General features: G+C 46.2%; 5 protein-coding genes across 5 annotated transcripts; 4 read left to right on the top strand and 1 right to left on the bottom strand.

Moving 5' to 3' along the window:
* Nucleotides 1-3040: 3040 nt before the first annotated feature.
* BDV59DRAFT_189408 (uncharacterized protein) lies at nucleotides 3041-3290 on the top strand (the record flags this gene model as incomplete). The annotated part of the gene is made up of 1 exon (XM_073691605.1): nucleotides 3041-3290. A coding segment is annotated over exon 1 (164 nt), but the record flags the coding sequence as incomplete, so codon positions are not given.
* A 250-nt stretch (nucleotides 3291-3540) lies between these two features.
* BDV59DRAFT_149927 (uncharacterized protein) lies at nucleotides 3541-4458 on the top strand. The gene is made up of 3 exons (XM_073687348.1): nucleotides 3541-3972; nucleotides 4035-4197; nucleotides 4259-4458. The coding sequence occupies exons 1-3, from the start codon at nucleotides 3686-3688 to the stop codon at nucleotides 4322-4324; spliced, it is 516 nt and encodes a 171-aa protein (XP_073542803.1). The 5' UTR covers nucleotides 3541-3685; the 3' UTR covers nucleotides 4325-4458.
* A 1-nt stretch (nucleotide 4459) lies between these two features.
* On the top strand, nucleotides 4460-5657 carry BDV59DRAFT_149913 (uncharacterized protein). Its single transcript, XM_073687347.1, has 2 exons — nucleotides 4460-4731; nucleotides 4793-5657. Exons 1-2 carry the CDS (start codon nucleotides 4729-4731, stop codon nucleotides 5480-5482), a joined length of 693 nt encoding a protein of 230 aa, XP_073542802.1. The 5' UTR covers nucleotides 4460-4728; the 3' UTR covers nucleotides 5483-5657.
* Nucleotides 5658-6941: 1284 nt separating this feature from the next.
* Nucleotides 6942-9478, bottom strand: BDV59DRAFT_211554 (general substrate transporter; the record flags this gene model as incomplete). Its single annotated transcript, XM_073695828.1, has 7 exons — nucleotides 6942-7002; nucleotides 7676-7782; nucleotides 7832-8382; nucleotides 8432-8882; nucleotides 8929-9114; nucleotides 9165-9304; nucleotides 9355-9478. 7 exons carry the CDS (start codon nucleotides 9476-9478, stop codon nucleotides 6942-6944), a joined length of 1620 nt encoding a protein of 539 aa, XP_073542801.1.
* A 215-nt stretch (nucleotides 9479-9693) lies between these two features.
* BDV59DRAFT_211552 (SMP-30/gluconolactonase/LRE family protein) lies at nucleotides 9694-10693 on the top strand (the record flags this gene model as incomplete). Its single annotated transcript, XM_073695827.1, has 2 exons — nucleotides 9694-10018; nucleotides 10064-10693. Exons 1-2 carry the CDS (start codon nucleotides 9713-9715, stop codon nucleotides 10691-10693), a joined length of 936 nt encoding a protein of 311 aa, XP_073542800.1. The 5' UTR covers nucleotides 9694-9712.
* Between the last annotated feature and the right edge of the window lie 1712 nt (nucleotides 10694-12405).

The following is a 12405-nucleotide window of genomic DNA, read 5'->3' as shown; positions in this document are numbered from 1 at the left end:
TTTCGCAAATTTCAAACCACACGCGTTACACAGCGTGCTGGGACCATCAGGGTCTCGTCGCCACTCGGGTGTCTCACCTGTTCCACAGATATGACAACGATTAAGGGCTGGAATTCGTTAGAAGATGGAAATGGTGAATATACGACAAGTCGGAGTCTCACCTGTCCGGCGCTTTCGTGTTTGTAGTACGACCGGCCTTCTTGACCAGGTCAGCATGCCCCAGTAAATGTATTACCAGGTACCCTACCTCTGGATAGTGTGGATTAACTCTTCTTTTTTACTAAGGTCACATTCTTCCGTCACAATATCCTTTAAGCGCGAGAGCGCAAATTGGATAAAACATTCGAGGCGAACCATTGCATCGATTTCGTGGACGGATGGTAACGGAGGCGATATGGATAGGGCTTCTGTCCCACGTGTTGCTCGGTATTGCTGAGTGCATATAGCCAGTTCTTGGCTTGCAGAGCTGATCTTAGACAGTATTATCAGAGAAACCTCGAATGAATATTAATTGAGGACAGACCTTCTCAAGTAACGTTTGAGCAGAGCCAATATCCGATTGTTCCAGGCCACGGGGGCAATATCCATTTATGGCGTGGCTGGCACCTCCGCTCATCCCAACTTTTGCGTCCTCCTGTATGACATTGGATTGCCATTTCTGAGATATCACGTCTGATTGCTCCATTGAACAGCAAGAATTATACGGAGACATGTTCAGTGGCTTTAGTGGATACGTATGTCTCGCCGAGGACCCGTAAGGGTTCGATCTAACTAAGTTGTCTTGCTTCATTGGAGGCGTAGGCCATGATTCTAGAATCCAATTCAGCACATGATTCCCCAGAATGGATTAGACACTGCGGACATACCATTTCGTAGTAATTCAGTTATGGAAGGTAGCGGTTCAAGGTGAGGTTATCGGAACTGTGGTCGTAACTGATGCATCTTGTGCAGGTGTGTAGCCAATTTCCTGACCCATGCAGAGAAAACGAATGCAGATCAATCGGTTCAGGGGGCGCAAATCTTTTCGATATCTACACCAATGCCTTGCGTCGGGAACTAAGTTTGTCCTTCATACAGTAGCAAGGCTGAGCATAGAATACTTCTAATCAGGGATACGTTATAGCTCATCCAATCAAGAAATTCGAGTCTATGTTGCGAAGGAGACGGAGTTCTTTGCGGGACCTTTGGTGTAAAGATCGCTATAGGTCGGAACCGGAAAAGCCAAACCCAAACATAAAGTTAGCGGCAGCCCTTAGTCATGTTCGGTTTTCAAGATTTTCCCAGTCAGAGTTCCATGACGTTGCTCATTCCAGGTCATTCTGTGACCGGAAATGGAGATGAAAGTTCCATCTTAGGCCATCCGGAAACACCTTGGTGTCAAGCCACGGTAATGGTTACAAACAGAAGTGCCCACGCAAATTCTAGCAATAGAAATACGAGATCATCGCAATACTGGCTGACGCACAATCGATGGGGTATTACCGCCCACTAAAAGAGCCAACACCGCCTCAGATGATGGAATATTCGTATGGATCGATCTGTGTGTCTATCTCATCCCTCTCCAGTAGTAGATGTCGTGTATCCTTCCACTATCTGTGCCTCTTTTCATTGGTCGATATTATTGCTTACAGTGTCCAGGCTTAAAGAAGCGGATAAGCCCCCTGCTACCCTTAGCTCCAATCGATGTTATCACCTCTTGCAGGATAGCCGTAGAGATCTGTATCGCGTCCCCGCTGGCCAAATTCCTGCCCTATTTGTGTGGACCATGATACTACAACCTATAGTAATGCAAACCATGGCCAGCTTGGGGTATTTATGAGTTATTATTTACAGTCTGTTCTAGATCAGGGTTCCACTGTTTTTATTGATCAGCTGATATAATGTTTTCGGTTATGCAGCTTATCGTAGAGCTAGCTACACGTAAAGTATTCTCCGGTATCGCTTCCTACCCAGACTAATTTATTGTTGAAATATGATTGCTACCTAGATGTGTAATGTCCTCAGCATCCCTTCCCGGTTCTTATAGGCACATGCGCAAGTAGGGTTCATTAGGTTTGACCGTATGATCCACCACAGCGCTACGTATATTACAGATCCCTACCCCTTACTTAGAGGTTGCCTAGCTTGGTGATGAATTTAGTGCAGGGCGCTCTGAAAAGCGCTAAAGGCAACTAAAAAGGCGCTATGCGGGATTACATGATACATCAAACTGAGAAGGAAGTATTGATTCTTGAGCAAGACTTAAGCCCGGGGACAACTCCATATGTCTTCGAATCTTGCATTCTGCTACTCGTATCTTTTCCCGATGGCAATCTCTGAGCCCAGCCTGGTAATATGACTGAATATCTTGGGAAAGTCAAGTACGGCCCACCATCTCCTGCAGCTGCATCCCATGTTCCCCATTTTTCTCACTTGTGCAAGCCAGACAGGATGGACATGATAGATAATTTTCCTCTGGGCACCAACAGTAAGGTATTAGCGGAAAGTGTAAAGATCCAGATGTGTTATGGTGACTAATTGAACCGTTATAACTACAGCTCTCTATACTATGCGTGCAGATTTTCAAATTATTGAGGCTTTTGCCGCCGAAGATATACAACTGTAACTCACGAGATAGAGATGAACGATCCCGAACGATGGCTATCTTTATTATGGAAGAGGCCATGGACTTACATTCCGCTGTGATCCATACAACGGCTCGTTTACGACACCAACTGAGTCTGGCGGAGGAAGGATTTGTCTATAATGATGAAGGGGTTAGAAGCAGATTGTGAGGACCGTGGTAGATCTAGACTGAGTGTACTTGAATTTTTTTTCAAAGTATTAGCCACTACTAAAAGTGGAGAAGTCGAGTATGCTGCGGATAATAATATCTCCGGACAATAGCAACACGCTTGTTTTGTCTCATGAGTCGTCCTCCTCAGTATAGGTGGCCTCTTATAATAAAACTGGTTTCTGAGTCCCGTTATCCTGGTCTTAATCCTCCCTATGCGTTTCGTGATATCAACTCCAATGCCTGCAATTGAAATCCAATTACCTAATTGTAGCAAGACATGTCGCGATCCAATATATCGACCCTAAGTCAACTAATCCAATATTCATAGGCCAGATATGTTTAAGAAATTTCTAATAGAAGCGGAGTTAGAAGTAATAGGTGGGTATCGAGGTCGTGGATATGACGAGACGATTCAGAGCTGGGTAAGGAAGTTGAGACCACACAGGTATCGTGAACTAATTAGGGAAATGATGCTCGTATTAAACTTTTATAGGAATAACTAGTTGGATGTCTGACAAATACAGTCGAGCCGATCAACCTCTAGGAAGAATATTTTTTGGGAGTGACATCGCGGTTATCAATTTCGAGCGATATAATAGGCGAGAGGCAAGTATTATTTCTTGGCGCAGGCTGAGTATCCCAGTCTAAAGCTAACGCATAATGGCTGCTCACTCTACAGCGATTTTTGGCTCCCATAATGGTTACCCGATATATAAATAAGTGCGTCCCAGCTAGCTGTACGCTGACGTTGGAGTCCTGCGGCCACGGTAAGTAGGTAATACAAAACCTACATCGTACCCTGTCCATCACTGACTCCCCAGAAAAATATATGGTTCTTCTGTTTCGACGGATAGAGTACTGTCCGTGGATCAGTGAGATTTAGTCAGGAGGCTTCGCCAGAAAATCGGCATGTGCTCGAAATACAAGAACTACGAGGGTGTCTCAGCCGCTCATCTATCTCTTGACACAGCACGAGCCTTAAGAATTGCCGAGCTGGTAAACGATTATCAGACTCTACTGGTCCATATAGTGGAACTCATCGGGGATATACCATCAGAAAAAGCACAGTGTTGTGGATATAAGGTACTCGTTGAGAGCCATATCGCTCTCCAAAATCTGACGGCTACCAGTTACGATCCGGAAATTGCCTCCAGACATGGCCCAGTTGGAAATGGTCAAACAGCGCAGTTAAGAAAGTACGAGTAGAGAATTCTTTTTCCCTTGTGGTCCTCCAACAATGACCTAACAGAACATACAGGATAATCTTAGATGCAAGTGCTCGTCGACACCAAGCGCACAGGATCTACCTTCGCGCTGTTGCGGCCAAAAGCTGGTTGGTCGACGTTCGTGGTACTTCACAAGATTTGACGACCAATAAATCATCTAAAAAGCCCTCTGTTTATAACAGGATTCTGCGTGAAGTACGTATCCCATCCCAAAGTAATTCGAGATAAATATTTATCGCGGTATCTGATATTATAGTCTCCCAGGAACTTTACAGTGTTTCAGACCAGGATGTGGCCCAGGGATTACGTGATGCTGACTTGAAAGCTGGTTACTGGGTGGATGAAGATCCTTCATTAGCCTCTATTCTACTGTATTTGAAGTCAGTGGCTAATTACGGAAAGTTTCCCCCTTCAGGAGAGGGCAAACACATGCCCCCTACAGTAATGGACAACAAAATCTAGTTGAACGGATACCTATACATCGAAACTTATTTTCTCCACAGAGGTGCGACTTCTAGCTGGGATAAAATCTCCTAACCCAAAACTCTGCAGACTCGTACTATAAGGTGTGGTACGTGGTGCTGGGGCACCCATACTTGTCTCAGAAAGCTCTTATATTATCTCCAGTAGTCGACTGTTTGACCTCCACGAACAATCATTCCTCCCCCTTCTCTTGCCTGCCAGTGTCCACTGGCGACAACCCTGCACATCAACAACAGCTACAACATGGTATGTCAGCGTGTCTGTACAGTACGCACAAGCAGTGACAGTACTAATCCGTACGAACCAGCCGACTTATCCCGATGTTGTGTTTGAAATGTCTGTCTCCAAACTAACAGAGGCGAATTTTCCGGCTCTCCAGCAAAAGTTTCGACATGCTCTGTATCGACACAACGTTGAAAATGAGGGAAGCTCCATCTTATGTTGGGCAGCCGGTCAGGGACGCGTTTCGCTTATGGATATCTCGCTCGATAAGTACCATGCCGACGTGAATGCCGCGCATGGAGACAAAACGCCCCTTATTACAGCGGTCATGAGTGGCTCTCTTGCCGCGGTGGAATATGTCTTGTTGCGGAGTGAGCTCGTCTTGAATCACTTCAACCAGGGAAATAGAGCTTTGTGGTATAGCACCGCCCAAAAAGACCCAGCAATTGCCCAACGGCTGCTTTGCCAACCGGGAATAAACCGTCCGTTGCGGGCCAAGAACGGGAAACTCCTGACCATCTTCAACGAGGCGGTAATCCGAACAACACGGAGGTTGTCAAGGTCATCCTTGCCGATGAACGAGCTGATCCGAACATCGCAGCAGAGAATATGCAGACATCACTGCTTTGTGCCACCGATCGGGGACATGGGGAGATTGTCGAAATACTGCTGGGAGACTCAAGGGTTGACCCCGTGTGCCGAGATGCTTGTGGATGCAGCGCCCTCCACTGCGCGGCAGAGGACGGAGACATGCAAATTGTGGACCTCCTCCTAGCTGATGGCCGTATCGGTGTGAATACACGGGACTGTTACCGATCAACTGTCCTCCACCTTGCAGCGACGGGTGAGCATTTGGGAGCAGTGAACCGTCTGTTGATGGCAGGCACGATTGATATCAATGTGGAAGACGACAAAGTCTGCACGGCGTTATGGAATGCGACTCGCCGTGGTCACGACCAAGTAGCAAGCCGTCTATTTGCTTGAAGCACACGTGGGAGTAAATCCCATGGGGACCAGCAAGCCGGCGGATCGGTCGACTTCCCTGCATCATGCGGTTCAAGCGGGAAATCTAGCGCTGGCCCACCAGCTACTGAACAAGTCAACTGCAGACTCCGACGTGCCCGATGAAAATGGAACAAACGCCTCTTTGGTGGGCCGCTTACGCGGGGGACCGGCTTCTCATAATGTCTCTAAGAGTCTGGACGATCCGCGAACACAACCGACACACAAAAGACAACTTTGAACGGGCGCCGGTTGAGGCTGCCAGACTTGGGTGGCCGGCTAATGCTGCCAAGTCTGGCAATAAGTACAGAGTTGTCTGCCGCCTGACGAACTGTCGCCATCATTGCCCTTGGGTTATATTTGTTTATGTCGTAATTCTCAGTCCTTTTTTATTACTGTTATATTTCTTGGTATCTATGGTTAGATAGGCGCTTGCTTGCGGTTACATTTTGGTGATTAACCGTGAGAAGGCACATACATTGGAACATGGCTCCTGACCATCACAACGAACCCGCGAGGCGCGACTGTGTTTTGATTGGTAAATGATTTCCCAAAGGTTGCTGACGTTGTGTCATACCAGGAGAGACAAGCAAGTTTAACAGGGGGCTTATATAGCCTTTTTTCGTGTCGTCGACCGCTTTTCGGCTCTAAATTGAGACTGTATTGTTGGACTATGAAGACAAGGATATACTGGACACATCTCATCCCATTTAAGGTGCTTTGTGTATCCCCCAGTGGTAACGGGAGAGGCATCTAATGTAGCATCGATTATGGGCATGACATTCTTTCTATATGCATGTTGAGCGCACTAGACACAGACCAAAGGCAGGTTCTTCAAAGTTCCTTATATCATCTTCATGCTTCATGAATACCATGTATTTGAATAGCTTCATGTACAAAATTAAACCAAGGTGTTATAACCCTAGAATCCTCCTGTACAGCACGTTGATAAGTCATTCGTCTATTATATTGTATACGCAACTGAGGATGGCGTTAAATAAATCGAGAAGACCAGTTAGGTCTAAGTCTTGTAGTAGGATCATGAGAATGGTTCCGAAGCAAAATATCTCTCCTTTCACGCAGAAACCGGGGACTAATTGGGAATCCACGTAGATCTGCCTCCAGTAGCTTCTTTACTAGGGATTGCTTTGTCCAACACATTTAATTTGCGACTATTGGCGCATGCTTGTGATCGTGTTTGTATACCATTGATTCGCTCGCGTAGGGTAGTTTCAGGATATCGTTTCAGGACGTCCATAAATATGTGCAGCGAGTTTTTTGGACTTAATTGGCCTTGTGAAATATGCAAGACCAGCCATTTGAATACGAGATTCTTCAGGATGAGGTTTATTTTAGTATGGCGGAGCGATAAGACACGTTGAATGAGGACTGTTTGAAAAAGTAGATGTTTTTGTGATGTGGCGCTCTTCGGTGGTGAGATACATTAACTTACCATGACATAATTGTATTTAAAGAACAACATAGGCCGTCTAGCCAGAAAGAAGACATTCACAGAGGTTATATCTCACCACACTACGGAGGGTCTGCTCAGCTCAGATACATATTATAGCGCCTCTGTTAGTTTGTGTGGGATTATTCAAGGGCGTTGGTGCGTATTGTGTACAAGCGTCCGTCTCGGTCTGAGAATTGTTGGGTACGTCCGACTCTTAGGCGCGAAAACTCGCACTAGTCTTCCTTCCTCACTTGTTCAAAGCAATCTTGAGTCAATGCAATAAGCATGTCAATTATTACAGTTTGGCTAATTGGGATTGGGTGAGCGGAACGTGGCACATAACCATAGCGGTCTAGCTGAAACATTGTTTATCTTTGAGGTAATAGACCCTGATGGAAGTGGCCAGAGTAAGGAAACAGTAAGAGCTAGTCGACTGATCTCCATTTATAATGCGTTAACTAGGCGCTTTCAACATGCTCCTCCTGTGGAGCAACGCCGCCCTTTGTGTCATACCTTTCTACCTGAACAGCATCACGGGACGGGTAGGCAACCTGGTAGACAGTGTACCATGGTCGCTGAAATAAACTATCCAATGCTTCTAGAGACCGTCCTGTTGTATCCTGTTTCATGTTAGCTTTTGGCTTGACGAAGGGGAATCAGTTTTCTGACAGGCATGGCAACATAGACGTATATGAGACTTAACATGCAAATACAAGCGAAGAACACGAATGCACCCCATTTCTGAGTGACGGCCAGCAGGCTCGGCATCGCTCGGGAACATCCAAAATAGAATGCCCAGTGGAAGGCCATTGATATCGATACATTCAGTGCCCTGATTCGAATTGGGAAGATCTCCGACCCAACCAAATAGGGGATACTGAACCACCCAATACTCCATGCTACCGCGTGAATATAGATTGCAACTATAGCCACGGTTGATGCCCGTGAAGCACTAGGGGCGTTACTGATGTGACTTGGGGTCATATCCTTTGTCACACCGAGATAAGCCCCAACGTATATGAGCGTAAGCAGTTGTAGGACAATACCAGTCATCAGGGACCTTCGCCGTCCTATGATGTCGACGATAAATAAAGCAAACGCAAGGGTGCTTGCAAACTTGACAACCCCATATATCCCAGTGGCAAGGAATGTTGATTCATCGCCGACAATTCCAAGGTACCCAAAGATTGTAGGAGAGTATTGAGTGATAGCGTTTGCACCTAAACTGACATCAGATCCACGCCGTTGCAGTCCATCTATTGAACGAACCTGACCACTGGCTTAATAGAGTCGCCAAGAATATGAGAAAGAACCGACGCCTATTCTCAACAGGCACAATGGTCTCTCTTATCAGATCTATGACTGTGGCTCCCCCAATAGACTCAGTCTCAAGAAGGATTTGAGAATCCATGCCTGCTAGCTCAGCCAATAATATTGGATCATTAACTGGCAGTTGACGAATCTTTGACATGGTTGTAGCGGCTTCATCCCTCTTGCCTTTATATAGAAGCCATCTAGGTGATTCGCAACACATAAATGACCCAACTAGCCACATGGTGGCCGGAAAGAGCTGGAGGAGCGTAGGAAGCATCCATTGCTTATCCCTCCCAGGATAACTCTTTGTGACTCCGTAGTTTATGAAGAAACCAAGCACGACACCTAACTGTTGGCACGCAGCATATTGTAATGTCAACAGGCCACGTAACATTTTGGGTGCAATCTGATAATGTCAGTGCTGTAGATGACGTGAACGCCAGTACTAATACCTCCGTGATATATATAGGTGGCACTACAGTAAGTACCCCAAGTCCTAATCCTGCGACGAATCTCGACGCGTACAGCCCTGAAAGATTGCCATCGCATAGACCTTGCCCCAGAATGCCTGCCATATATACGAGTGTTGCCAGTCGGAGGGTCCATCTTCTCCCAAGTCTGTCATTGATTCGGGAGCACTGAATCTGAAATTAGCGGTAACAAGCCTGTGACTAGAATAGCACCTTACACCGAGACATCCAAACACAGCGCCAGCCGTAGTAATTGAGACTATCCATCCCTTGACGTTAGAATATTCCGTTTCTGGTAATTTACCGAGTCCAAATTTCCACTTGAAGTGTGATTGGGTAACAAGGGACGCAATATTTCCTATAGAACGAAGGTGAGCGTCTTACTTGCCTTAAAACATTGAACCTCACCTTCATCAAAGCCTTTGGCAACACCAGAAAATGCAAATATTAACGTGCAACTTAGCACGTATGCATTAAACATTCCACTTGGCGCATCCTGTATAGCTTTTTTGGTGTCGGCGATGAGACCCATATCTGTCGCTGCAGACAATGGAAGTTTGCCTCTTTGACATTGGCGTTCCGAACGCAAGTCTTGGATTTATAACACTGTGACCAACCCATCAGATCATTAGCGTTTCGGGAAAGGTCCGGCGACGTCGGAATCTGTCCATGGGCGCTAAGGATATATAAGCCGGCTTGGCTGAATTGCTAAACTGGCCGCTATTAACAACACCGCCCACTTGAATTAGAGCGTCCTGTCTTCAAAATGAATTTTTACCCCACCCCTCCAGTCATCCAGGCCGAAATATATGTCCGTATCCCTGATTGTCTGAGATGCACCGGCCAGCTTACGGAGTGGCGTAGTGGGTCTGCGCTCCCATCGACAGATATTTTTCTTGAGGCCCCAACATATACAGCAAACGGGGATCTCTACATTGTGGACGTTCCATACGGGAGGATCTTAAAGATTGACAGCCACAAAAACGTCACCGAAAGTGTTCGGTATGACGGGGAACCCAATGGTTTGGTGGTACGAGAAGATGGCTGTCTGGTTATTGCCGATTACAAGCAGGTGTGAATGTATACTAGTGTTTTCTGCTGTTTCTGACAGTTACAGGGTATTCTTTTGTTCGACCCAGGAAGCGGCAAGATCTCGCCATTATTAACTCGTCGTAACCTTGAACGATTTAAGGGGCCAAATGACCTAATTATTTCGTCGCAAAATGAGATCTACTTTACCGATCAAGGACAGACCGGGATGTCTGACCAATCTGGATGTGTATACCGGCTCTCAGCAAACGGAAAGCTAGACTGCCTTGTGTCGAATGGAGTTTCGCCAAACGGGTTAGCCCTATCACCCGACGAACGGTTTCTCTACGTTGCCATGACCCGATCCAACTCTGTCTGGAGACTCCCGCTACACTTAGATGGAACGACATCTAAAGTTGGATTGTTCTTTCAATCCTTTGGCTGTGCTGGCCCGGATGGTTTGGCGATGGACGAGGAGGGGAATCTGTTTATTTGCCATCCTAGCTTAGGTTCAGTTTTCGTTGTTGACGCCGAGGGTATCCCGAAGGCACGAATTGTGACAGCACCTACTGGGGGAAAGAATTTGACAAATTGTACATTTGGAGGTGCCGACGGGAAAACGCTTTTCATTACTGATAGTCTAAAGGGATACGTGCAGTGCGTGAGGTGGCACTGCAGAGGGGTTCCCGCGGCTAGGAAAGTCCCCTCTGCGTATTGATATGAAATTTGATAAGAACACCCTGAATCTTCTCCAAAATGTAAGCCAAAGCATTACTCACAGTCTCAAATTCGATCCGCAATCATGTACTATATAGCCGTCAAATAGAAATACAAACTGTTGGTGTCTGCAGCCACACTTCCTAGCTGGGCCGTGGATGAGGCAGGTCCGATATACGGCGTGCTGGTTATACCCATATCTGTCAAATGCAAGCCATACTTCTTGCGAGTGGATGGATCTACCTCGTGGCAAACCAAGCCAGCACTCTAAAGGTAGCCTTCCGAAAACGCTCTGGTAAGGCCCTGCTCTTTGGCAATATCTTCCCGAGATGCGTTCAAGAACGGCATCCGGCTTCATTCTGCGGATCCGGTAATGAGTGTCCATTGACCTACGTTCCAATCGTAAAGTGGCACATGGAGAGAGGCGACACCAGATTGCATCAGAACCTCACGTATACTGAGAGCCTCGTTGAGAGAAATATGGCCCCAAGGTTGTTGGTTCTGTTGGGCGACATTTGTGGTTTATAAATGTTCAACATTTTATAGCAAGAAACCAAGATATCAGCCTTTTGGTCTTGGATGTATTATATGTAACGCGGGTGATATATGGCTCAAAGTCCCGGACTCTGTCCGCCCGATATCCTCCGAAGGCCACGCGGACTCAAAAGCCAATACGTCCCCTGCACCTTCCGGGAAGGATCTCTAATGATTTTTGTTTATATACTGGAACTACATACGGTAACTGGTTCAAAAACTCCTGCTCGAGATCCAGCTCCTGAAAGCGCAGTACTACATGGCAAAGGGCCCTAATTCCCGAGATCCTTTCTCCCATTACAGCCAATAACGCAGTGTACTTGTTCAGCATAGTAGCCTCAGCTAAGAGTGCACAAACTGAGAATCGTTTCAGCGTGATAAGGATCACACCTTCGGAGAATATGTCAAATGCATAACAAAAGTCCCACAAAAGCGGTCATTGTCCAGTGAGTGGTACTCAGTATTGGTGTACTCCCTGCATGCACAAATTTCTAGCTTTACACGATAGCTGCCATTGCGCGAGAGCCAATCAATAACTTATTCTGGTCCCTTGCACAATTTTGTATGTCTTCTAGTAACAGAAACTGCCGTAATGGGAACCAATCCATTTCAACTTTGAAAACCACATGTTGGAAATCGTTCGGGCATTCATTAAAACCTTTGTCCCCAGGTCAAGGCATTTCGTCACTTGCATGCCGGCTTCACTTGATGGTATCTTCCTTTAATGAGTATTGCCCTGTATATCTGTCAGCTAAGTCTGTCGAATGAACCGACAGGTCATTTATATACAAGTTCCAGAATATTCCCCTCCGCCTGCTGAGCATTTTTTGGGGAACTCCACTGTCTTGAAGTGGCTCTTTGTGGAGTCTATAAGAGATCGCTTTCATCAAGGCTAGCCAAGCAATATACCAGGTGGATCCGCAAGTCGATGTGAACATGGAATATATAATCAGCAACAAAATGCCGTTTAACACACCAACTTCATCGTGGCTATTATATGCACATTGAACTTTTCCACGATACCCTTTGGTTCATCCATTTTGTTGGTCGCCGCTACTGAAGAATGAGTCACAATATCTCATCAACTCAGTCTCATTGAGATAGGGATAGGTGATACTGTTGCAGTCAAGAAAGCGATATAGACAATCGCTTATGAAACCTCTGCTGAGAACCGGCTTT

The sequence above is a fragment of the Aspergillus ambiguus genome, assembly GCF_047715705.1.
Source record: "Aspergillus ambiguus strain CBS 117.58 unplaced genomic scaffold BDV59scaffold_66, whole genome shotgun sequence".
Classification (NCBI taxonomy): Eukaryota; Fungi; Ascomycota; class Eurotiomycetes; order Eurotiales; family Aspergillaceae; genus Aspergillus; species Aspergillus ambiguus.
The sequence above is the reverse complement of the archived record's forward strand: the minus strand, read 5'-3'. Positions and strand labels throughout refer to the sequence as shown.

Coding starts and splice junctions, on each gene's coding strand:
- BDV59DRAFT_149927 (XM_073687348.1), top strand. CDS start 3,686: ATGTGCTCGAAATACAAGAACTACGAGGGTGTCTCAGCCGCTCATCTA. Junction 3,973..4,034: donor CAAACAGCGCAGTTAAGAAA/GTACGAGTAGAG, acceptor CAGAACATACAG/GATAATCTTAGATGCAAGTG. Junction 4,198..4,258: donor ATAACAGGATTCTGCGTGAA/GTACGTATCCCA, acceptor CTGATATTATAG/TCTCCCAGGAACTTTACAGT.